This window comes from Balaenoptera borealis (assembly GCF_965194805.1).
Source record: "Balaenoptera borealis genome assembly, chromosome: 9".
Taxonomy (NCBI): domain Eukaryota; kingdom Metazoa; phylum Chordata; class Mammalia; order Artiodactyla; family Balaenopteridae; genus Balaenoptera; species Balaenoptera borealis.
Genome location: NC_138873.1, coordinates 31,364,291 through 31,387,853, shown reverse-complemented (window position 1 = coordinate 31,387,853; position 23,563 = coordinate 31,364,291). Strand labels below are relative to the sequence as shown.

The 23,563-nt window shown below is 38.5% G+C and overlaps 1 protein-coding gene across 2 annotated transcripts in view; it reads left to right on the top strand.

The window, feature by feature from the left end:
* The window catches only part of ENPP3 (ectonucleotide pyrophosphatase/phosphodiesterase 3), an 87,665-nt gene that overhangs the window by 13,638 nt on the left and 50,464 nt on the right, over window positions 1-23,563 (top strand). The window contains exons 2-6 of one of the 2 annotated variants that reach the window (XM_082406363.1): window positions 7,486-7,626; window positions 10,744-10,819; window positions 15,128-15,265; window positions 17,033-17,158; window positions 20,219-20,279. In XM_082406363.1, the coding sequence (XP_082262489.1) occupies window positions 7,486-7,626; window positions 10,744-10,819; window positions 15,128-15,265; window positions 17,033-17,158; window positions 20,219-20,279 (542 nt within the window). The remainder of the gene's footprint in view (window positions 1-7,485; window positions 7,627-10,743; window positions 10,820-15,127; window positions 15,266-17,032; window positions 17,159-20,218; window positions 20,280-23,563) is intronic. The other variant, XM_082406364.1, reaches the window with a different exon arrangement.

Here is a 23,563-nt window from a genome sequence, read left to right as displayed (position 1 = left end):
TTCCCCCCAACTTTTTATTTTGTGAAAATTTAAACCTAGAGAAAAATGGCAGGAATTTTGCAATCATCACATGTTATTTTAAATATTTTACCACATTTGCTATTTCTCTCTGTCTCTTCCTGTCTCTCTCTCTCCTCTCTGTCCCTCATCTTCTCTCTATCAATCTATTATCTTTATATGAACTATGTGAGAATTATTTACAGATGTCATAATTCACTCCTAAATACTTCATTGTGTGCTTTCCGAAAGTCATGCATGTGGGACCTGACTTTCATAACCACAATACCCATAGCACACTCAGGAAATTTAACATCAATATAATACTATTATCTAAAATACATCCATACTCACAGTTTCTCAACTGTCCCAATAATGTCCTTCACATATTTTTTTTTTCTCCCATCCAGGAGCCAAACAAGGGTCTTGCATTGCATTTAGTTGTTAGGTTTTTGTGATCTCCTTTAACTGAAAGAGTTCACTAACCCATTCTTTCCCCCACTTTTCATAAAATTGACATTTTTGAAGATTCCAGGGCAGTTGTTTTGCAGAATGTCCCTCGATTTGGGTTTGTCTCATTTCTCATGATTATATTCAGGTTAAACATATTTTGTTTTCTGTAGGTATGCTGTTGTGTCCCTAAAAGTGTTATTTTTAGAAGGTTTAGCTCTTGCCTTTGAGACTCTGAGGTAAGCTATATAGAAAACAAATACATACATATACCTATGCATATACCTACACATATATACACATAAAGTTTGTGCATAATTTCAAGTGGTCCACAGACCTTCCCTTTAAGCCGATCCATGTAAGCACATGAAATCTTGGCAAAGTTTCTGCTGTAAGTACAATTGGCATGGGTGATGGGACTCATGTTTTCACTACTCAACAACAGTGCTTGAGTTACTTTTTAAGTCACATAGTGCTTATTAGAAATGTTACCTCTTAAGGTACTGTTATGGGCTGACTCATTTCCCCCAAATTCATATGTTGAAGTCCTAATCCTCCGTACCTTAGGATTGTTTTTGGAATAGGGTCTTTAAAGAGGTAATTAAGTTAAAGTCATTAGGGTGGGTCCTAATCCAAGATGGTTGGTGTCCTTATGAGAAGAGAAGATTATGACACAAAGACATCAGGGAAGTACACACACAGGGAGACCACTGTGTAAAGACAACCATCTGCAAGTCAAGGATAGAGGCTTTAGAAAAATGCAACTCTGCTGACAACTTTATCTTAAACTTCTAGCCTCCAAAATTATGAGAGAATACATTTCTGCTGTTTACACCACCTAGTCTGGGGTACCTTGTTATGGCAGCCCTAGCAAACTAATATAGGTACCTTTCTGAATCCCCTGAAAAAAGTTGATTATTTCCTCTTCTATTCCCCTGGTATTTCATTAATACTACTAGTATAGCACATCTCACATTATATTATGGTTTAACATGTCTGTTTCTTCTACCAGACTGAAGTCGTCTACCAGACTGGAACATTCTTGCATCTCCTAACACCTGGCATAAAATCTGGGGCTTGGTGGTTCTCAGTTATTATTGTTACTCTGCATTGAATAAAAGCACCCAATGTGGCATTATTTCATGGGTGAGGCTTCCTTTGAGGTAATAGCTATTTCTGAAATGCTGGATGTAGAGAAAGATTTGGATCACATACCTGTAAGGTTGTCATAATTTATAACAATTTGTTTCACTAGACATTTATGACTTAAACCTCCAAGGTCATTTCTGAAACCATTAAATAATTTCAGCAGATGTTCATTGAATGTTTTCTAGGTGCCAGCCATTGCGCTAGATAAAATGGAACAAAATGGCAAGCCTAAACTAATGTAGCTCCTGTCTCAACAGAGCTGGAATGCCAGAGGGATTCCAAGTTTTGGGGAAATAGCCCAGTGCCTGTCAGGGTTTAAAGAAGTGGAGTGAACTCACAGCCCTTATCTTCATGGACTGACACTTGTGGGGCTGCTCTCTCCCAAACACTGGTGAACTCAGGTAGCATGGCGGGACTCCGGTTTTGGGATGTCTCTTCTGGAGATGTCCCTAGAAATTGTGTCATGAATGACACTCCCTTGAAAACACTAAAAACAACAAGAGCCTAGGAAAGCTTGGACATTTTTTGGAAATAAAATTATTTCTGAGTTTTGAAATGAACAAGAGTGGACCACTAGAATTCTAACACTAGTAGGGCAGATCTGCACTTGAGGCAAAGAAAGAGAAGTAGTTCTCCAGACCCCAGACACAACCTTAGAAAAGTTGACTGTTCTGTAGAAGACAATTGCCACACTGGAGGCATCAAATCAGGTTTCTGACTTTTTGAATCATCAGGGGTAGTAATCAATGGTTCAAGTGATGAGCTGGGGTGGGTTTCTCTGGTTAAGTACATTAGTGCCAGCCTCCAAAACTGCAGAGGGTCAGATAGTGAATATTTTAAACTTTGTGGGCCAAGAGGCATAACCAAAGATACTATGTAGGTATGTGTATGAAATTTAAAATGTGTGTACTCACATAGTAAAAGGAAACAAATTTCACAAATTTTTATTGATAAAATTAAAAATAAAATAATAGAGCTTTTTTTCCCCTAGGGTTGGGGGATAACATTTTGTTTAATTGAGGTTCAAAATTACTGTTACCTGTCTTCAATATTCATCTGTGCTGACTGGTAATGAGATTTGATGTATTTCATCTTGAAAAGTGTTCTTTCATACACTTAGGTATGCAAAATACTGATATCAGTCCACAAGCATTGATTCTACTTTATCAATCATTGTTTGGATGTCTAGTAATCCAGGCACTTTATTAGTATTTCAGTTCCAAGAGCCAGGGTCCTATAGTCCATGGTGAGATTTTGCCTTGTCCCTTCCTATATACTGCTGCCTCTTGGCCCTGGTTTGGCATTGCTAGCACCAGTCCCACCTGGACATCTTGGTCTAGATTCAGCTCCAATATTGGATCTCCACTTGCCAAGGGCTAGCATCTGTGCTTTCTATACCACCTACCTATCTGGTTAGCCTTTTTCTGTAATAAGCCCTCCTTGAAGTTGGCCACCTGCCCACGCATCCCTGCTCTTATGTTACTTGAGATCTCCCTGGACTTTTTCTGCTGGACCTGAGCCTAGTATCTACTTCACCTCCACCACCCACAGAGTATCTAGTTTCTCTGAACTTTCCCAGTCTGGCTTGTCCAACTACCACTCAAGCTCAAGTGGGAGAACCAGGAAGGCTAACATTAACAAGACATTAACAAGTGGGCTTTCTGTGATTTTAGAAAATTCCCCGAAATCTGTGGACAGGGGGACCTTGTAGAATGTAAAAAATATTTATGATTGGTGGGGGATGTAATGATAGCTGCCTTTCAGAGCCCAAGTGTTCTAAGCATTAGAATATGCAGAGTGAAGCTTTCAGAACCCAGAAGGTGGAGATTGTTCTAAAACTGAAGGGAAGAAGAATAGTGAGGCTTCCAAGGTTCAAGTAACTTAGAAAGCGCAGGTTCAGATGACACAGGCAGTCTAGTCCAAAGTCTAAATTGCCCAGAAGCTGTGCATTTGCCTGGTGTCCAATGTTTAGGAGAACTGTTAAGAAGTTTCTAAGACTTGAAAAACTCAGAAGAGGTTGGAACTTAGGACTCAGGGGAATTGTTATAGCAGAAAATATGACTAGAGACTGGGCAATGCCAACATCTCTACTGTACATATCTGTACATGTCCCAGGTAGATTCTCTACCCTCAGGAGCTGAAGGATTAAGATATTTCTCCATTATAATATCCAACATTTATTAGCATGGAGATAATCTGAGATCACTTTGAAAATGAAGAATCTAATGTCGAGTCAATCAACTTGTAACAGACATAAGACTTTATCAGAGGCCTCCTGACTTCCGTACCTAATGTTTTCTTGTGTTCTCAAGGTTGAAGGGGGTTGGGGAGCAAGGGTGGAAGAAGAGAGGAGGGGTGTTCTGACAGTGTGGGAGATTAAACAACTGGTTACGATAACGTAGCCAAGTTGACATACAAAACAAACCACCACAGAGAGGTAGATAAAGCTAGGAGCACTGTGAAACAGACTCAAGGAGACTAGATAGATTGTCCTAAGTGCAAATAGGCAATTAGAACCCAGAAACCAAGAAAAACTGAAGGCTTAAGTCAGATGAGTACACAAAAGCCGTAGGTCCTAGGAATCTCCTAATTTTGAGGCAAATTGCAATGTAGACTTAATCTATCTTTTATAAAATCAGTATGTCATAACAAAACAATAACAACAAAATACTCTGCAGTGGGAGCCTGAAGACATGGCAGAATCTCGTTTCTGAGAGATCGCTCACCAAGGTGATCTGGGCAGATGATCAAGTCCCTTGGGTCCTCTAGCTTTATCTGTACAATCATCAATTTTGATTAGAATCCAGAGTGAAAGTTTGCAGAAGAGAATCCAAAAGTGCATACAGGACTCAAAGCAAGTGTTTAGACTTGATTTCAGAGAGGCAGCAGTGAGTGGTGGCTTGAAGAGAGATCTTAGTTCCCTGCCTAGGAGTTGAACCTGGGTAGCCTGGATGAAAACCAGGAATCCTAGCCACTAGACCAGCAAGGGGTAGAGGCTAGAAACAAATTTTCCCTGGCTCTTGCCCCCATTGAAAAATGCATTTCTCAAGGAGGCAAAAACTTTAAAAACAGGTACAAAGTTTATTATTAGAGACACAGCATAACAACAAGTGGGAGAGCACACAGAGAGACAGTTTGTTTAGTTAAGACAGAAGCAAGGCAGAGATACTCACCAGGAGAGAAAGGGTACGGGCGTCCCCCCAATGAGGAGGAGCCCCGTAAAAGGTGGTTAAGCCATTTATATAGGTCAGTTCTTCCAGTCTTTGTCTTCCTTCTGGCCAATCATCTTGTTTTGTCCCCTTGGCTAATTTGTCTCAGGACCCTCCCCTAGGTGCACGCGCACCCCTCAGCCAAGATGGATTTCAATGCAAAGGTATCTGGGAAGAAAAAAGCAGGACATTATGGCCCGGCATCCCCTGACTTTTGACCCCCAAAGAGCCTTTCTTTGCATGTGTAGTGTCTCCCTTGCCCCAAGGAGGGGAAATATGTTACCTCTTGAGCCTTTACTCAAACAGGGTTTAGCTCCTGTGACTGGTATCTTAAGGTGTCCACAGGAGACAAAGCCTGTCTATTTACCCTGTTTCTGTTGTTACTTCCACTTCAGAGTAAACAGGAGGCTGATTGTAAATGCCTAACCTGGAGCCTACCTATCTCCTGTCTCAGGCAATGCAAACAGGAGGCTGCTTGTAAGTGTCTGGGCTGAAGCCCACTTTTTGCTGCCCCATGAAATGTAAACAGGAGGCCAGTTGTAAATGCCTAGCCTGGAGCCCATCTATCTCCTGCCTCAGATTGATCTTGGCTACATAAAAAGAATCACGTGGAAGGATACTTAAAAATACTGCTGCCTTTGTCAAAAGTCCAGAAGATTCTAATTCAATCAATGTGGAGCCTGGGCTTCAGAATCTAAAAACTTAAAATTAAAAAACTACTTTGGGTGCTTCTAAGTTTACCCGGTACAAAGAACCATTTGCCAAAGGTATTCAAATATGTTTTCGTTCATTTCTGAATTTTTAAAGAACTGGTAGTTCATTGTGTTCCATGGAAAGAAGTCTGCAAGACCGTGAATTAGATTTTCTCTAAAACTTAATTCCTTCTGTTACCGCAACAAATGCAGATGCTTCCACTAGTAGATCTGTAGGTGGAATTGGTGAAGTGGGGGGCATAGTGGATGGAGAAAGTGATGGGAAAGAATAGCACAAATCCTCAAAGCCACGAAAGGAAACATGGCTTTTATGCTGCAGATTTTTTCATGAAGGGAGTGCACTTCAATAACAGAAAAAGGGATTTAGCTACAATTTTCAGAAATATTCTTAATATTTATGTCATTGTATATTAGGATAGATTCATTTCCTATTTCTTTTCATGGTCTTTAGGGTTGGAATAATTTGAATAGTGGTTTCCAAAGAATGTACTGCAGTCTACAGGATTTTTATAACCTTTACACTAAAAGAGAGTTTTCAAGCTTTATCTGATTAAATAAAGGAGGTTATCATAGGACTAATGTTCTGTTGACTTAAAAAAATGTACAACGTGAGAGTTGCGAGTTAAGTTTTATTTGGGGCAAAATGAGGACTGCGGCCTGGGAGACGGCGTTTCAGATGCTTCTGACAAACTGCTCGGAAGAGGCAAGGCAGGGAGCCAGTTTATATAGAAGTTTTGTAACAAAGGGCATGTAGTCTGAACGTCAAAAAATTACTGTTAATTAAGGAAAACCAGATATCTCAAGTTAAGGAATTTAGCGTTTTTCTATGTATGGGAAGATGCAAGAGTCTGGGCTCACTGAAATCATTCCTTTGATATGCACCTCAGCTATCTGGGGGCCAGTAGCCTGTGTTTTCATATCCTGAGTTTCCTCAGGGCTCACCGCAGGAAGTGGCTGCAGTCTGATGGCTGCTAGATGGCAGATATTCTTTTCAGCCCTGGGATTCCTCAGGGCTCACCGGCTCATGCTGAAGGGTTGCAATCGTTGATGACTGTGACACCCTTTGTTTACTGACATGGCAGAAAATATTTCATTTATCAGTTCCATGGAATCACACTTTGAGAATTATTGCCTTAGGGCCATTTAAAATAGAAATGTGTAAAACCCACCATTTATTAGAACTCTCTTTGGCCACACTGCTACTAATTTAGCTTCTTTCATCAGAAATCAGTAACCCCCTCTCAGCATGAAATATATGTATCATGAGACCATTCTCGTCTATGTAAATAAGAAAGGATCACGTTTAATTGGTCAGTGAAAATTACCTTGGATTTGGGGCTATAGAAGACTTGGGTTCCAGTTCCACTTCTGGCATCTAGTAAATGTGACTTGGGACAAGTAAGTCACATAATTTAAATAATCAGAGCCTTACTTTACTCATCTTACAAAATAGGGATGCAATGTTTGTAAGGGATTCTGTTATGTTTGACATGAGTTAATGCATGTGAAAACATGTCAGATTGTGAATGCTCTAAAATGCAAGTCAGAATTATCACATGATTAATACTTTATACAGATTTAGCAGAGTTGGAGTTTTTATATGGTTAAAGCACATGGTTAATATGTTAGTTTTCAACAGTGACAGGAAGTTTATATAAATGTAGAAACTTTCTAGAATTTTGGTAACAAGGTGTTTTGGTTTATTTTTAAAGAAAATCAATGATCATTGTATTAAAATTTGATTATTGTATTATTCTCGTTACATATATTTTGATTAGTATTTAGTAGAAACTATAAGGAGAGAAAGAACAGTTGTCAACAGTGTACTAGAAATGAACTTTCATCTCTCAACACTATTGTTACTTTTCTCCTCTCTCTTGATTGCCCAATCACTAAAGAGCTGTGCTTTTCCCAAACATTTAAAAGTCAGTCACAGCCACGTAATTAATACAGTTTCTCTTTGCCAGACTAGAAAAAGGAAGGAGTTCTACCATTTTCTGGTAGAACAGGTTTATACAGCTAACAGAACAATGGATTCTACGCTGAGTTTATCAACGGAAGAACCTGTTATGAGAAACACTGCTAAGAAATACAAAATAATTTGTATTGTAAGTACATTTTAACATTTTCGTCTCTGTAGCTTTGCGACAAATGGTAGGGGTATGACTTCCCGATTGTATTTGTTTGTGTTGCTATTTAAATGTAAAGTTTTAAGTAATTGTGTTTAGTTTTATGCCTTATGACAACTCTAAAGCAAAGTGAATCACATTTTGCAAATAAGAAATTTGAGTAACAACAGATTAATATTTGATCAATCTAAAAGGTTGGGATCTGTGGCAGAACACTTAGCAGCACTGATTTTACCATGATTATAATTATATTTATCTCCCAAGTCACCTTTTTAAATTTTTTTGCATGAATATTTTAAGACAAGAGAGTGAGGAATTAAAATCACCGTGTCTTATATTCTTTGTTGGACTCTTGATTTTATCCTATTTTACTTCACTCCTAGAGATGGTCTCTTTTTCCTATTTTCTCTTTCTTGTTCCCTTATATGGTAAGATCTTCCCTGTCCTAAAACAACAACAACAAAACAAAAACAAAAATAAAAAACTTTCCTTGACTTTATTATAGTCTCTTTTCCTTTTACAATCAAACTTTCAGCTCTAGCCATTGTCTCAATTTTCTCACCACCCAACCATGTTTTGTTCTCTAGCTTTGTTTTTACTGTACTCAAGTCACCTCCTCAAAAGTCAGCCCTTCTCCCCTGTCCTTCTCCTGTTGAGTCTCTTAACAATAATACACAGATATTGTGGAGTAATTTCTCATTTCGAATTCTTCTCTCCCCTTGCTTTCATGATGGCATTGACATTCCCATTTTTATCACTTTTCTCCTTATCTGCTTTATTGGCTGATTTATCTTTCTTCTCATTATGCATTTCACCAAACCCTAACTAAAGATCTTTTCTTTAGGAAATCTCACCTTTTTTAATGGTTTTAAGAGCATATTCTCCACCAAGAATTCCAAGTCAGCCACTAGTTCTGACCTCTTGCTGAGTCAGACTATATCACACCACTCCAAGTGCCTGCTTGCTGGCTCCTCATCCAGCACCTTCCTTGTAGCCAAAACCATTTGCATAGTTTTCTCACACCTATACCGCTGCAGTTTTCTCCTAAATTCCCTACTTTTCTTAATGTCATTGCCATTCTCTGTCACGCAAGCATTGTTTGGAGGAGTAAATAAAACAGTGTGTATAAGTATTGAGCTCAGTGACTATAACAAAGGAAACGCTCAAGATATTCTATTTATTCATTATTCTGGGAACTTTGGCATTCTTTTTTAGCTCTTATGCCATTTACTATATTTATCCTACCTTATTAATTCAGGGAATTATTAACTCCTGGGGAGCAAAGTCTGTTCATCGTTTATTTCCCTTCGCTGTAACCTTTTAGTGGGTTGTTAGTACACGTAAACAGAAGCTCAATAGTTTAAAATCATAGCTTCAAAGCTACCCTATTTTTTCTAAATTTTAGTAAAAGTTTTATTTAAAAATTTTTTATGTACCTATTGTGTTTCTAGCATTCTTTTTTCAGCCAAGCTAAAGCCAAATGTTGGTTTCTCAGTGATTTCTGGAGTCCAAAGCACTCCCCTCTCCACTTTGTAGATAGCATAAGATAGTTTAAGATGTATTTGCACCTTAATATCCAGAAGCTTATTGAGAATTACATACTTAGAGTCAATGATTATACAAGATTAAAAATGAACCTTTTTACCCTTGAGGAGATTACAGAATAATGCAGAGAGCAAGTCATAAATATATGGAACAAGTACAAAATCATTAAGAAATAGACATGAAAATTTAACATTACAAAGTTTTAAAGCATCCTAAGGACAGCTAGATGTTTTCTGCTTTTCCCAGCAAGTTTGAATGGCCAAAGGACCAAAAATAAGATGTAAACTGAGATATAGCCAAAATGTAAATCTATGACATATGAGGTTTACCATAGGAAAGTTTCCCAGTGCTTTGTTGCTTTGTAGCGTTAGTAGCCTTAGTCACCTGTGGCTCTTGAGCATCATAATAAGGGAAAAAGTGCTAATGATGTTATTTAATAACTGTTTATGTTTACTTTTCCCTCTCCATCCTCTCCACTGAATGAATACCTGCTGGAAGGTCACTGACCCTTGGGCTAATTTTGAGTCTTCATATAAAAATTGTTTTCACAGTATTTTAACCATATTTTCCCAATCACTGAATTCTCTTCTATTGTAAAAATTAGGTATGTTAATTTTCAGTTGATTTTCAGAAGGAAAACAGACAAAATCTATAGTTTATGCAGGGTTTTTATTATCTAAGCAAATTTTGATGTTGGTTTTTTTTCTTTTATAAAAGTGATTTTTAAAAAAGAAACATAACAAAGTTTATTTGTATTGTAAAATATTTTAAGTAAACTGTGTACCTGTTGCATTTGTATTCTTTATGGTGATACATATTATTTAAGCTCTATCATCCAGTATGCTTATCATTGGACTTAATGGATAGGGAAAGAGGTCAGTGGGAAGAATTCTCTTTAATTTGTATCACAGTTTAATTTCAGTCATAGTATAAGGTCCATTACACTGAAGAGCTTTGTCAGTAGTAGTGATAATGAATGACATACACAATCTTTGATCACGTGACTTCCCGGTTACCCTAAAACATCTGTTTGCACTGCAGATCAAAGCAGATAATTTGCTAGTTAATTAATTGGACATTATATTTTTATATGTTAAATATTCTCATTATTCTCTGATGGTCAGAGTGGGAGAAAAATACCCTGCTTCCTGGGAATGAGGTCGTTAATGCTTTCACAGTTTTGGAATGCTTTTAAATAAATGATCTCCAAACATGTATCTAGTTAAGAAAGGAAAATGGGCAAAGGTAAATGGGCCCTTGGTTTCATTTGTACTTTAACTCAATTTGGGGTTAAACTAACTAGGACTAATGTATTTGAATTTGAAGATCTGTAATAAATAGTATTTTAACATTCTTCCCAAACCTTTCTTACTTAATGCCTGAAAATAATCAGGCGTTAAATAAAATTCTGTCCCCTTATCATTGTTGGGTCTGGTAACGCGAAAAGCTAGCAGGCTGTGCTCCGTTAACAATCACCAAGGGAGGGCGGTTATCTGGGTCTTTGTATATTTTAACAAAATGGTAATAAAAGTCACATTTTTTTGGTAATAGGTTCTTCTCACTTTGTTGGTGGCTGTGTCACTTGCGTTAGGCCTGGTAGCTGGACTCAGGCAGCAAGAAGAGCAAGGTACTCCCCTCAGCATTGTCTCAGAAACTTTCCTTCTTTCTTCCTTCTCCTCACCTTCCCTGTTATAACCTGGACTCGCCTCCTTTCTAGGCTAGGCTAGGCTAGGCTCCCCTTTCTCCCACGCCCCACTTATCAGGAGCCCACCTCTGTGGTTAGCCCTCTCCACTGCCGCTTCTGGACCTTCCTCTTTGACCTCATCTCCCTGCTTCTTTGAGATTCATATCATTCCAGTATTTCCCCCTTTTCCTCACCTTCATAGAGGACTTTGGTAACTGAATCAAAGATTCTTTCTCTCCCAGCTCCTACTCTAATCATTAATATCCTATGATAAACTTGGCTTCGAAAGTCTTAGCTGCTTCACTCCCATGACTTCCTACCACCACTTTTGTACCTTGATATCATGTTAGTATTACCCCATCCCAGAAATCTCACCATTTCTTGGTTAGGCAGTGCCACTTTCTTGAAATGTAGTGCACAATAAAAGCTTCACATTTTTTTCCTCATAAGAAGCAAAGAAAAAATAGGAGATCCGTGGCTCAAAGTATCAAAACACCTCACATCCCTTTTGCCATATCGCATTAGTATGAACAGTAAATAAACCGTTTGCAAGCGATTCAATAAAAAGCACTTTCTATAATCTTACTATGTATTGTTTTGACACTTTTACTAAGGGAAAGTATGAGGTCAAGTGTTAGATAATTTATTCTCCTTTTTTATCTGGTTGATTAACTTCTAATTTGACTCCAGTGGGGAAAGTCTTCTCCATTAGGAGACTCTTGGTGAGGTTAACTGGCAATTTTCCAATTATGTTTTCACTTAGTAACTTACAAACACTCAGTACCCCTGCTGTAACATGGGAACACAGTGGAACTGAAAAAATGGGCATTGGCTGGAAAATTACTGTCTTTTCTTGGTCACTTGGCTGTTGTGTTTCTGAGCTGCAGTACCAGTCCTAGATCTAGCAAAGGTTGGCAGGTCGTTTTGGTGGTATTATTCTGATGTTAGTGTGCACAGGTGGGCATCATTTCTCGGTTATGTCATCCCGCAAATCACATAAATTAATTGCAAAAGGCATATCGTAATCTCTGAGCAAAATCTCCAATTATTCCAGCTCTTTCCCTCCCTTCCTTACGTTAGTACAGCTATTGACTGGCTCCCCAGTCATTGTTCCTTATTCTCTTCCTTTCGTCTCAGTCTATCAGGGCTTGTGTGGCATCACTCTCCTCTCCCTCCCACCCAGTGGATGGGTGTTTAACGCCAGCCTCTTTTTGCCAGCATCCTAACATAGTTACCCCCTCATTCTTCCACCACAACTGTTTCCTAAACCCCAACCCTTGATCATCTTCACCATTCTCTGCTCCAATTAACCTACTTTTCATAGGCAATATATATTTTTTCTAGTGTGAGTTTTTAAACTAGTTTTTCTAGTCTGAGTGATAAATTTCTCATTTTATGTGCACATCCTTTTTACCTGTTCTTCAACAATTGAGCACTGACTCTGTGCTAGGCACTATTTTAATTACTGGGGATATAGTGATAAAGGAAACAGACAAAAATCCTTCAAAGAGTTTACATTCTAGCATGGAAGACAGATAATTAAAATTGAGCAATACATATATAATATGATAGGGAAAGTGCTAAGGAATAAGTAAAACTGAAAAGGGGAACATGAAATATTGAGTCAGGGTGGGTGGGGTGTGTGTAATAACTTTTGAGTAAAGAGCTAAAGGAAGTGAGGAAGAAACAAGGATATTTTGGAAAAGAACATTCCAGGCAAGAGAAAATAGCAAGTGCAAAGGCCTAAGGCAGGAGCTTGCCTGGCATGTTCTACTTAAAGAATAACAGGAGATCAGTGAGCTAGAGCTAAGAGGACCAGAGGAAGGGTAGTCATAAAATTAGATCAACCAAAGAGGAGTTGATCACAGAGGGGTTGGTAGGTCAAAATAGGGCCTGTGGCTTTCATTCTGAGTGTGATGGGGAGTGATTGGAGGTTTTGAGCAGAGGAATGACATGACATGCTGTGGTTTGCTTTTCAATATGATCGCTCAGGCTGCTGTGTTATGAATAAATGGCAGAGTGAAACCAGGAGAAATAGAGAGACCAATTAGAAAATTATTGCAATAATATAGACAAGCCATATGTCTTGGACCAGGGTGGTAGCATTGTAACTGATGAGAAGCACTTGGATTCTGGAGATCTTTTTTTTTTTTTTTTTTTTTTTTAAAAGCACTTTTCTTTTTTATAGCTACTTTATTTATTTATTTTTTTATTTTATTTTTGGCTGTGTTGGGTCTTCGGTTCATGCGAGGGCTTTCTCTAGTTGAGGCAAGTGGGGGCCACTCTTCATCGTGGTGCGCGGGCCTTTCACTATCGCGGCCTCTCCCGTCGCGGGGCACAGGCTCCAGACGCGCAGGCTCAGTAGTTGTGGCTCACGGGCCCAGCTGCTCCGTGGCATGTGGGATCTTCCCAGACCAGGGCTCGAACCCGTGTCCCCTGCATTAGCAGGCAGATTCTCAAACACTGCGCCACCAGGGAAGCCCCTGGAGATCTTTTGATGTAGTAGATAGATTTTATCAACAGATTGGATATGGAGTGAGAAACAGAGGAGTCAAGAATGACCTCAAGATTTTCAGCATGAACATCTGAAAATATGGCATTTCCATAATTCAGATGGGGAAGGCTATAGAAGGAGCTGGTTTGGGAAGAATAATCAGGAACTCAGTTTTGGATACGTTAAATTTGAAATACCTACTAGATGTCCAAGTAGAAAAGTCAAAAAGTAGTTGGATATATAAGGCTGGCTTTTGGGGGAAGTTCTGGCTGGACATGCAACATGGTGGTTACCAGCATCATACGTGGGATTTAAAGCAATGTGACCAGGGTATGCCAACCTTAAAGGATTGGAAGATGAAGGGGGGAGAACACAGAAGACTAGGAAGGAGGGCCAGGAATGTGGGAGGAAAGCCAGGTGATTGTTTTGCCCTGAAATTCAAGTGCGGAAAATGTTTCAAAGGAGGAGAGTGAATGTAAAAATGTAAAGACCTTTTATGTAAATGGCATATAAACTTTTCCCCTTACTTTCTCACTGGACTTTGTAGCCATCTAATTGCCATGCATGCACTTACTGTTATGCACCTATCTACTTAATACATAGTGCTCTTTGACGTGTATCCAACATGCCATTTGACCTATGCCCTCTCCCAGAGTTGCTTTTAGGAAATTTGATATCATTCTGACTTGTGATCCTGTATACATTTCTCCTGATCTATCTCTGGGAGCTTTCCAGATCTCTTTATCCCTATTGATCCCTTGGTGTGAGTTTTACTGTGAAATTTGGTGAGCACCTTTGACATAATAATGTTTACTCTTGAATTCTGGGAAACTTTATTATGATTTCTTTAATAATATCATTTCCATTTTCTTTGTTTTCACTTTTCAGTACTACCTCCCTGTTTCAAGGTCAACTAAGTAGTGGCCTTAATTATATCTGCAAACTTCCTCTGCCATGTAAGGCAGTATGTTCACAGTCTCGAGGATTAGGGGATGGAATCTTCTTGAAAACCATAATTCTGCCTACCACACCCCTCTATTGAGTTTTCCATTACTACTCTCATGTTTTTATTTCCAAGAGCACCCTGAACGTGATTTCCCTTTTTAAAATTATAGTTTACTTTCTTATTTAATGGATGCGATTTCTTTTCTGAGCATCTCAATATCAGTTGTGTGTTTGTGTGTGCGTGAGCGTGTGTGTGTTTAACTCTTCTGCTCCTTGCATTATTTCCTCTTCAAAAGTTTTTCTTTTTTTCTTGTTTGTTTTGGTCTTTCATGTTGGATGCTATCCTCAGAGGTCTGGTAATCATCTGTTCACATTTAAGAGTAAGACTTGTTCATCTTTTTTTCTCATTATGGCCATCCTCCATGTCTGCTGTCTCTGTGATGAAAGCAACTCCTCCCAATTTCTTCCAAATTTTGAGCCTTCTATTCTGAAGTGGGAGGTGGGGTGGGTAGCTGCTGCTTCATATCCAGACTTTCAACCAATTCCACTACATTTAGCCTCTGCTTGTCCCTCCTACCCTCTCCTTATGGCCCCTGGTGTCTCTGAGTCTGGGACCTCTCTGGAGTCCTGGGGAAAAATCACTCATTATGTATTACTCATTATTTATCACTTTGCACTGATGAGTCATACAGTGCAATAAAAATTATCTAATTGTCCGTCCTAGTCTGTGCTGGGTACTTCTTGTGCTTGCACCATCAAGCTATGAGACTTCGGATAACTTCTAAGCACAGATTTCCTTATTGTTTCTGCAGAATTCTTTCTGCAGGAAAGCTGCAGGAAAAAATGCTTTGATGCCTCACATAGAGGACTAGAGGGCTGCCGGTGTGACGTGGGATGTAAAGGCCGAGGCGACTGCTGCTGGGACTTTGAAGACACCTGTGTGAAATCAAGTACGAATCCTGAGAGCAAGTTTATTAGCATGTTGGTTGTGCTATCGTTAATGCATGTGCAAATGCTCACCTTGTGTATTAGTTTGCTCAGGCTGCCATAACAAAGTCCCACGAACTGGGTGGCTTAAACAACAGAAATTCATTTTCTCACAGTTCTGGAAACTAGAAGTCCAAGATCTAGGTTTGGCAGGGTTGGTTCCTTCTGAGGCTGTGAGGGAGAATCTGTTCCATGCTTCTCTCCTAGCTTTTGGCGGGTCACCAACCATCTTGCGTGTTCCTCCACTTGTGGCAGACATAACTCAAAGCTCTGCCTTCGTCTTCAGATGGCCTTCTCCCCGTGTCCTCACAGTCTTCCCTCTGGCTGTGTCCACGTCTGAATTTCCTCTTGTTGTAAGAAGAATACCAGTCATACTGGATTGGGGTCCACTCTACTGACCTGATTTTAACTTGATTATCTGCAAAATCCTTTTCTAAATAAGGTCACATTCACAGTCATGGGGGGTTAAGACTTCAACATTTTAGGGGAGGGACACAATTCAGCCCATTACACCTTGTATTCAGGATCTAGTGTTATCCTGACCCCCCTTTCAGTACTAAAGATAGAATCCACACTTTATTTAGTTGAGGTTGAGGAAAAACAGTCTCCAGTAGATGAAATGTTGTCAAATTACACAAGTTTCAAGGGAGTTTTCTCATGGCTTATCATCTTATTTAGTTTCATTTTTAGTGGTTCTCAAATTTCAGGATGCATAAGACCCCACTGGAAAGCTGGTGATTCTTAGCGATTCTGATGCCAGTGGTCCACAGAACACAACTTGGGAAACCCTGTTCTTGAGGCGGAAGAGACAGTTTGCAATATTTAATTTTCTAAGAAATCAAGGAGGTGGTGGGGGGAGGTGTCTAGTGGTTCGAGGAGAGAAGATTAGGACAGTACAGCTCCTTACATTATGCTCTCTGAAAAGGGCAAGAAGGAGGGTATAGCCTAGTATGGATAAGATCTGTACTCCTTTTAATTCATCTCCAGAACTCTTTTCTTTCTAAGTACATAACATATAATTAAGAATGAAGAACTCTGTGCATGACTGAAACACACAGCTGTCACCTAGCCAATGCATTTGTCTGAGCACAGGGGCTGATATTGATTTTAGTCACTGTTTCCTGGCAGGTGGCCCTAGGAAGCAGTCTCGGTCCAGCCTCTTGCTGTTGTTAGCACTGGGATTTATTGAAACTGATCTCACATTAAGTGCCTAGCCTGGGAAAATATCAGAGGCATGGTGGGGAGCTGATCAACCTTTCTTTCACTCTCAGCTGGGAGGTACCCTGCCCGCCTACATTCTTACAGACCTGACCATGTTCCTGTTACTTCTGTTGTCACTGCCACTTCCTTGTCTGTCCTTAGATAAGGCTGGGCAGGCTGCTCTTGGGTGGCAACAGTCACTCAAGGTTAGTAGTTCTTTACCATTGGAAGTTCCTACCCTTGGGTGGAAATAGGACAGGTGTTCAGAGTTTCTCCAAACTCAGAGGTGTACCTGATAGGTAGACTAGAGCTGCAGCTTCTAAAGCTACATTTCTCTCTGCCACCCGTGCCAAACGAAGAAAAGTGGTGGATTGCCCCTTATTCGTATTATGAATTTTCATTTATGAATGCAGATAAACCAAGAATTTGACCATAGGATAATACAAGAAGAAATGCATGGAATTTGTATTTTTGTTATTGGATGCTTAAATTAAGTTGTATGCTCAAAACCGAATTGTGTAATTTTCCAGCTCGAATATGGACGTGCAATAAATTTCGTTGTGGGGAGACCAGACTGGAATCCAGCTTTTGCTCTTGTTCAGATGACTGTTTACAGAAGAAAGACTGCTGTGCTGACTATAAGAGTGTTTGCCAAGGTAAGCAGGTGTTGACCCATTTGCCTCTGTGAGTTCAGTGACCCTAGAGCTGGCCTAGGCTGCAAACATTAAAACAAGTCAAAGAATTTTTAGCCACTGTATGTGGAAGAAAAGACCCAATGTGTTTACTGTGGGAAGAAATGGGTTTTGTGCACGATAGAGGAAGGGAGCTCATAGCAAAGATATTATAGAAGAGAAGAGAAAGGTTAACATTCCACATGTTCTGTAAAGCAAGGTCTTTTTCAGTCCAATGACTATGCTAGACATTCTTGTGGTTTGAGACACTGGACGGCAGATCCTAAAGTTAAAACATCGCAGAAGGGATTCTCTGGCCTGAATAGCAGGTAGTTAAAGCAATGTGATTGTTGAAACAACTATGTCCTCAGTGGTTTAATGACTGATTTAGGACTGGCAGGGAGGTAATGCAGAGAGCCAAGGTTAGAATCCAGATTATTCAACGTCTGATTTCACCTGCTTTACCACTTTATAAGTGATGTAGATTTTTTAAAAAATCACCAATCCCTCTGCACATCTGATGAGACTTAGGAAAAACATACATATACACATAGCAACAAGATTGCTTCAAGCTATCAACCCCTTTTTCCTAACACCACACCCAGTAGAGCTAACTAACTTACGTGTGTAATATTTTTAGACAAAAAAAGAGATTAAGGTGAATTTTGATTTTTTTTAAATAAGAGGAAAATGTTATAGTAGAAACATTATTAAATATAGTCCCTCAGTAAAAAATAAGTTTTACACTAATAGATGAATCAGTTTTTATGCAAAATATAACTGAAAATCCACTAAAAAGGGCAAGCAGAAAGGAAAGTAAAAGCCTGAAATGGTAAGTCTGTTTTTAAATAATAATTGATATTTAATAGTGAATATTGTGTCATTAAAAATCCCCCTAAATTCACAAAGGCAAGTGTAGTTTGCAGTTTGCTTATTTCTCTAATAAGTTCAGTGAGCATAGTGCCTCTGAGCTTTGTGGTCTCCTGCCTTCTGTCCTAATTTTATAACTCTTAACTTTTTATCTCAGTAGTGATCCTCAGGTCATGTGGCAAATTTTCTCACTGAATTCATTGCACAACATTTCTCGAATTTAACAGAAACAAAAGTAATTTTTATAAGCGGTGTTGAAGTTTACCTTTACCACTAATTAACCACTTTGATGGTGTTCATTGAATCATTTCAGTTTATTTTTTAAACAAAGGTAAATGTTTTCTCACTCTAAGAATTCAACACTTTAAGATTGTTAAATGGTTCTTGCCAAAATTGTATCTCCAGACCGTAGTTGGAGGGAATTTGAATAATTTTTGTGCAAGAAACCAGCTAGTTAACTTTTATATTTTAAGTTCAGAATTTTGAAAAGAAACATGATGAATTTCTAACATATGGAAAGAATAGTGTGTTTAACCGTATGTCCATCACCTTGCTTCATTCGTGATCAACTCGTGCCCAATCTTGTCTCATACCAATACAGTATGAATGTTAAGCTGGCTCAGAGGATTGAAGAGACTAAGTATACCTAGAACTGAGAGAATGTTGGAATAAAATCACTAAAGATGTAATTTGTGGTGCGACACAAATGATTTGCTTTGCTACAGGACAATTTATCTGCTATCAGATAAGAATCAGTTACACTGCTATTAGTTTTCTAACAATTAACTGCTACCCTTACTAAGTTGTAAAATGAATAAGTGGTAAAGAATAAGCTAGATAAAGGTATACACTCCTTGGTAACTAGATAATCCATAGGTGGGCTTTTAAAATAATTCCCAGCATGACATTAAAATGAAGTTTAATGATCAGTCCTCCTTTTGCTTATTTTCAAGTTTTGGGGTTTTTTTTCTTAATAAAATACCTCCAACCTCTCTTTGAAAATTTTAGATTACTTCAAAGCAAATCCCAAGGTTAATATCATTCATCTATAAATATTTTCAGTGTGTATCTAAAAAAGATGAAGATTTAACAAAATTAGAATATCATCAATATATCTAAAAATGTCTTCAATAATTATTTATTGTTAACAAATGTCCAATCTGTGTTCAGATTTTTTTGTTTTATTATATTAAAAAAAATTTGTTTGAAGTAGGATCCAAACAGATTCCATACATTGCAACTGGCTGATATATTTCAAGTCCTTTAAAAGTGGGTTCTCCCTTCCTTTTTTCCACCCCATGCAATTTACATGTTGGATACATGGAGTCACTTGTCCTGTAGAATTTTCCAGTCTGGGTTTTGCAGATTGCATCCTCTGTGACTTAAGCAGTTTGTCATCCCCTATATTTCCTGCAAATTGGTAGTTAGAACTAGAGGACTGTTCAGATTCAGGTGTTTATCTTTCTATCTATCTATCTATCTATCGATCTATCTACCTGTTTACCATGTACCCTTCACAGGTAGTGGTGTTACTTCCATCAAGAGGCACATCTTGTTTGCTTGTCTCTTTTTTGGTCATGTTAGCCATTGATGATCATTGCCTAGATCCATTAGGGGTTGCAAATGATGACATTCATATTCTATTATTTCTACTTCATTAACTAGTGGGAATGTTCTATAGACAGAAACAACCATGGAGTGAGAATTTTTTAGTTACGATCTGAAAAATTTGTTTGTTTGATTTTCCCCATTTGATGTTAATATCAATTATTCTCATTGGCTATTTCTCTTTTTTTTTCATGCTTTCTTTTCATTTTTCTTTAGATTATATACCTATATTTATTAAACTCATTTTTCCTAGCAGTTGGGAAAACACTGTCCTTGAGGGAAAAAACATTATTTAAAAAAGAAAGAAGAAATTGTCCCTTTCCAGTTAAAGGAATTCCCGTTATTTTCGTGGTAAAGATGGGCTTCCTGGTATTCAGTTAGTGTGGATTACTAATCTGTGCAAATCGCTAGAGGCACTGACCTTGCCAACGTGTGAAGTAGCATTTAACATGTTCTGGAAGAATTTCGTCTTTGGAGGAACATGGATTAAGTCGTTTGGAAAGAGCATGTCCATTGGACATTGGTTTCTCTTTTCTTATCTAAAGATTTTGATCTTATGCTTTTCAGGAGAAACCCCATGGGTGGAAGAAGAGTGTGGCACAGCCCAGCAGCCTCAGTGCCCAGAAGGGTGAGAAGGACATGGGCACATTTATTCTCCTTTAACAGCTTCTCCTTTAACAGGCACGCAGGAATGTAGCTGAGAGGCAGGGTGGAATTTCCCCCACTCTGTTTACATCTTAGAACAAAACAGTTAACAAAAGATTAGATTCCTTGTGGCTTCCAACTCATAACATACTTTCGTTTGCTTTATTGTTTTAAAAGCATTTTTACATTAAGTTATTATATTCATATTTTACAACAATGACTTAAAAAATGGTTGAAATATTTGTACTAACATCCCAAGGTCCTACGATCAGGATTAGAATTTAGATCTAAACGACTCCAGCCAGGACTCTTTTCTATTATCATCCTGGCACCTCAGATTTATTCTCACTGAGGGAAGGGGAAGAGGATTGTCCATGGATGGCCTCACAGGGAAAGATGGACCTTGAAGAATGGATGAGGAGAACACTGCCAGATGGGCACGGGTGATGGACATGTGGGGCCCTCCTCACCCCACCCTTGGCACACATTTCCTTCACACGTTTCTGATGGTTGCTCCCCGGACTTTGCCCACCCCTGGAAACGTGCCCCACGTCACCTCCCAGTCAAGGTGGATTTCCCCTTTTCCTCTAGTTGTCCCTTCTGCCCTTTACCTGCTGCACTCTTCTGGCCCAAGCAGTGGGAGGATGACAGTGAGATAAAAGAAGGAGAAAGGAATATCTGACTATAGAAAGAATTGATGGAGACATTTTTAGATAACGTTATTTCGTTTAAAAAAAATGTGTGTGTATAATGTGTCTGTTTGTATATCATGTTACTTTGGTTTACACCAGTCCTCAGATCCAGCTGCCCTCTTCAGAAGCTTCTAGGTAGAAGAGTAAAGAATTTGGAATAAAAAAAAAAAGACTTGAGTTTTAGTCCTGGTTTTGCCTGTGGGACTTTGCCCTGGTAACTTCCCTAAGCTTCATCTGTAAAATCAGAATAACAGTAAAAATAATAACAACAACGATAATGTGCCAAGTTCAGAAGATTTCATATGAGAATTGAATCAGCATCCTGATCACATAGATGTATGACCCTGGTTTTTTTTTTTTCCACGCTTAAAATTTTTTTTTTTAAATAGAGGACTCTTCTGAGCAGTTGTAGACATACACACGTACAGATGCATTTATATTTCTTTTACCCCCAAACCTGAAATCATGTGAACAATGTGTCAGACTTTATTAAAATCTTTGGAAAGACCATTAGTTCAGTGTTTTCCCTTGGTGAGTGACCAGCACCAAGCCCTGCATTTGAAGCTGGGAACCCTGGAATTCACACTGCCAATTATGCAATACTAGAACACTGGGAAGCATTTCTGGCTGGCTCAGCTGGTGATCTGATGTTACCCTGCAGCATCAAGATTGAGAGACCTTATAGTTTTATCCTAGTTAGTGCAGATGCTGTTCTTACAGAAGTTTTTTTTTAAAAACCCCCTACCCTGTTTTTAAGCTGCGTGGTTATTTTGATGGCATATTTATAAATATAAATTTAAAAATCAGCATTATGCTACTGACTTTATGAAAAAATAAGTATTTTCCAACACAAATTGCAATATGTCACTTCAATTTCGTGATGAATTTTTTACACATTGTAGTTAAAACAGTCAAAATTTTCCATTCTTATTTTTTGAGGTGTAGTCCATATACACTGAAGTGTTCACACTTATGTGTACAGTATAATGAGATTTGGAAATTCAGAAATCTGTGTAACCCACAGATACAGAATATTTCCATCTCCACAGAAAGAGGTCACGTTCAGATTTTCATCACCATAGATTCTTGTTTTAGAACTTCATATAAATGGAATCATACCATATATCCTCTTGAGTCTATTTTTGTGTTCTTTTGTTTTTTGCTTAACCCAATGCTTTTGAGACTCCTAAATGTTATTGCATGCATCATTTATCTCACATGGGCTTTTGCAACGTGTGCTCTCTGTGAGTAAAACATCGGTCCCATTCTTTTTTCATATTATTTCTATTTGTTCTTTAGGGGTCAGTTCACATGTCATACCCCCTGGAGAGCCTGCTCTCACCTTACAAAGATCGAATCTGACGTCCTCCTATGTACTTGAAGAGCATCCTGTACCCAAATCTAGTCATTAATCACTTCTGTTTACTTCTCAATTTCATCCCCTAGATAAGGGCTGCAATTCCTTCATGCCTTTATTCTGTGTCTGGCACAATGTCCGACTCAAATATTTGTTAAATGAGTACAATAAATACATATTCTGGGAAACCAAATACACATCCTCCAGACTCTCCTCACAGTTTCTTTTACAATGTGCAAATAGATGGCTATGCTAATATTTTTTTCTAGCTCTACTCAAACACATTGAAAAGAACTGAAATCATTTTTCTTACTTTGAGCTGGTATCAGCATTCAGAAGTTTCTTTACAATACTACTGGGCCTTTGTCAGAATTTTAAAAGACAAATTCTAACCAAATTTCTTGAAAACTTATGTTCTTGTTCAAAAATTTAGATGTGAAACCGCTTGAGCACTGAGTTGAAAATTCCTTTTGGCATTCTTATTTGCATGCACTATGTTTGTTTTTGTTTTATTTTTGGCCACACCATGTGGCATGCAGGTTCTTAGTTCCCCGACCAGGGATCGAACAGCGCCTCCTGCAGTGGAAGCAAAGAGTCTTAACTGCTGTACCTCCGGAGAAGTCCCATGTGTGCACTAAGTTTGGAATTTAAGACAAACTTACTCTGTTAATAGTTATTATTCATAATAGCCCTAAACTGGAAAGTATCCAAATGTCCATCAGCAGAATGAATAAGTTGTGGTTTATTCATTCACTGGAGTTCTAGACAGCCATGAGAATGAATGATCTACAACTATATGCAAAAATACAGATGAATCTCAAACATAATGTTAAGTAAAAGAAGTTAGACACAGCAGAATATATACTGTATGATTCTGTTTGCATATAAATATAAGTACAGAAATAGACACAGCTAATCTATGCTGTTAGAAGTCAAGACACTGATCGTCTGTGGTGCGTGTTTTGCAGAGGTTGGTGACTAGAAAGGGGAACGAGGGAAGGATTCTAAGTAATATTCTGTTTCTTGATCTGGGTGATGGCTACACAGTGGAGTTCAGTTAGGAAAAATTTATGAAACTATACATCTCTGGTGTGTGTGTGTGTGTGTGTGTGTGTGTATATAAAATACAAATAAAATTTTAGAAGTGAAAAAAGATATTGAATGGAAAAAAGACAGTCTCTGACTATAACCCAAAAGTTACCTTTCATCATTGTAACT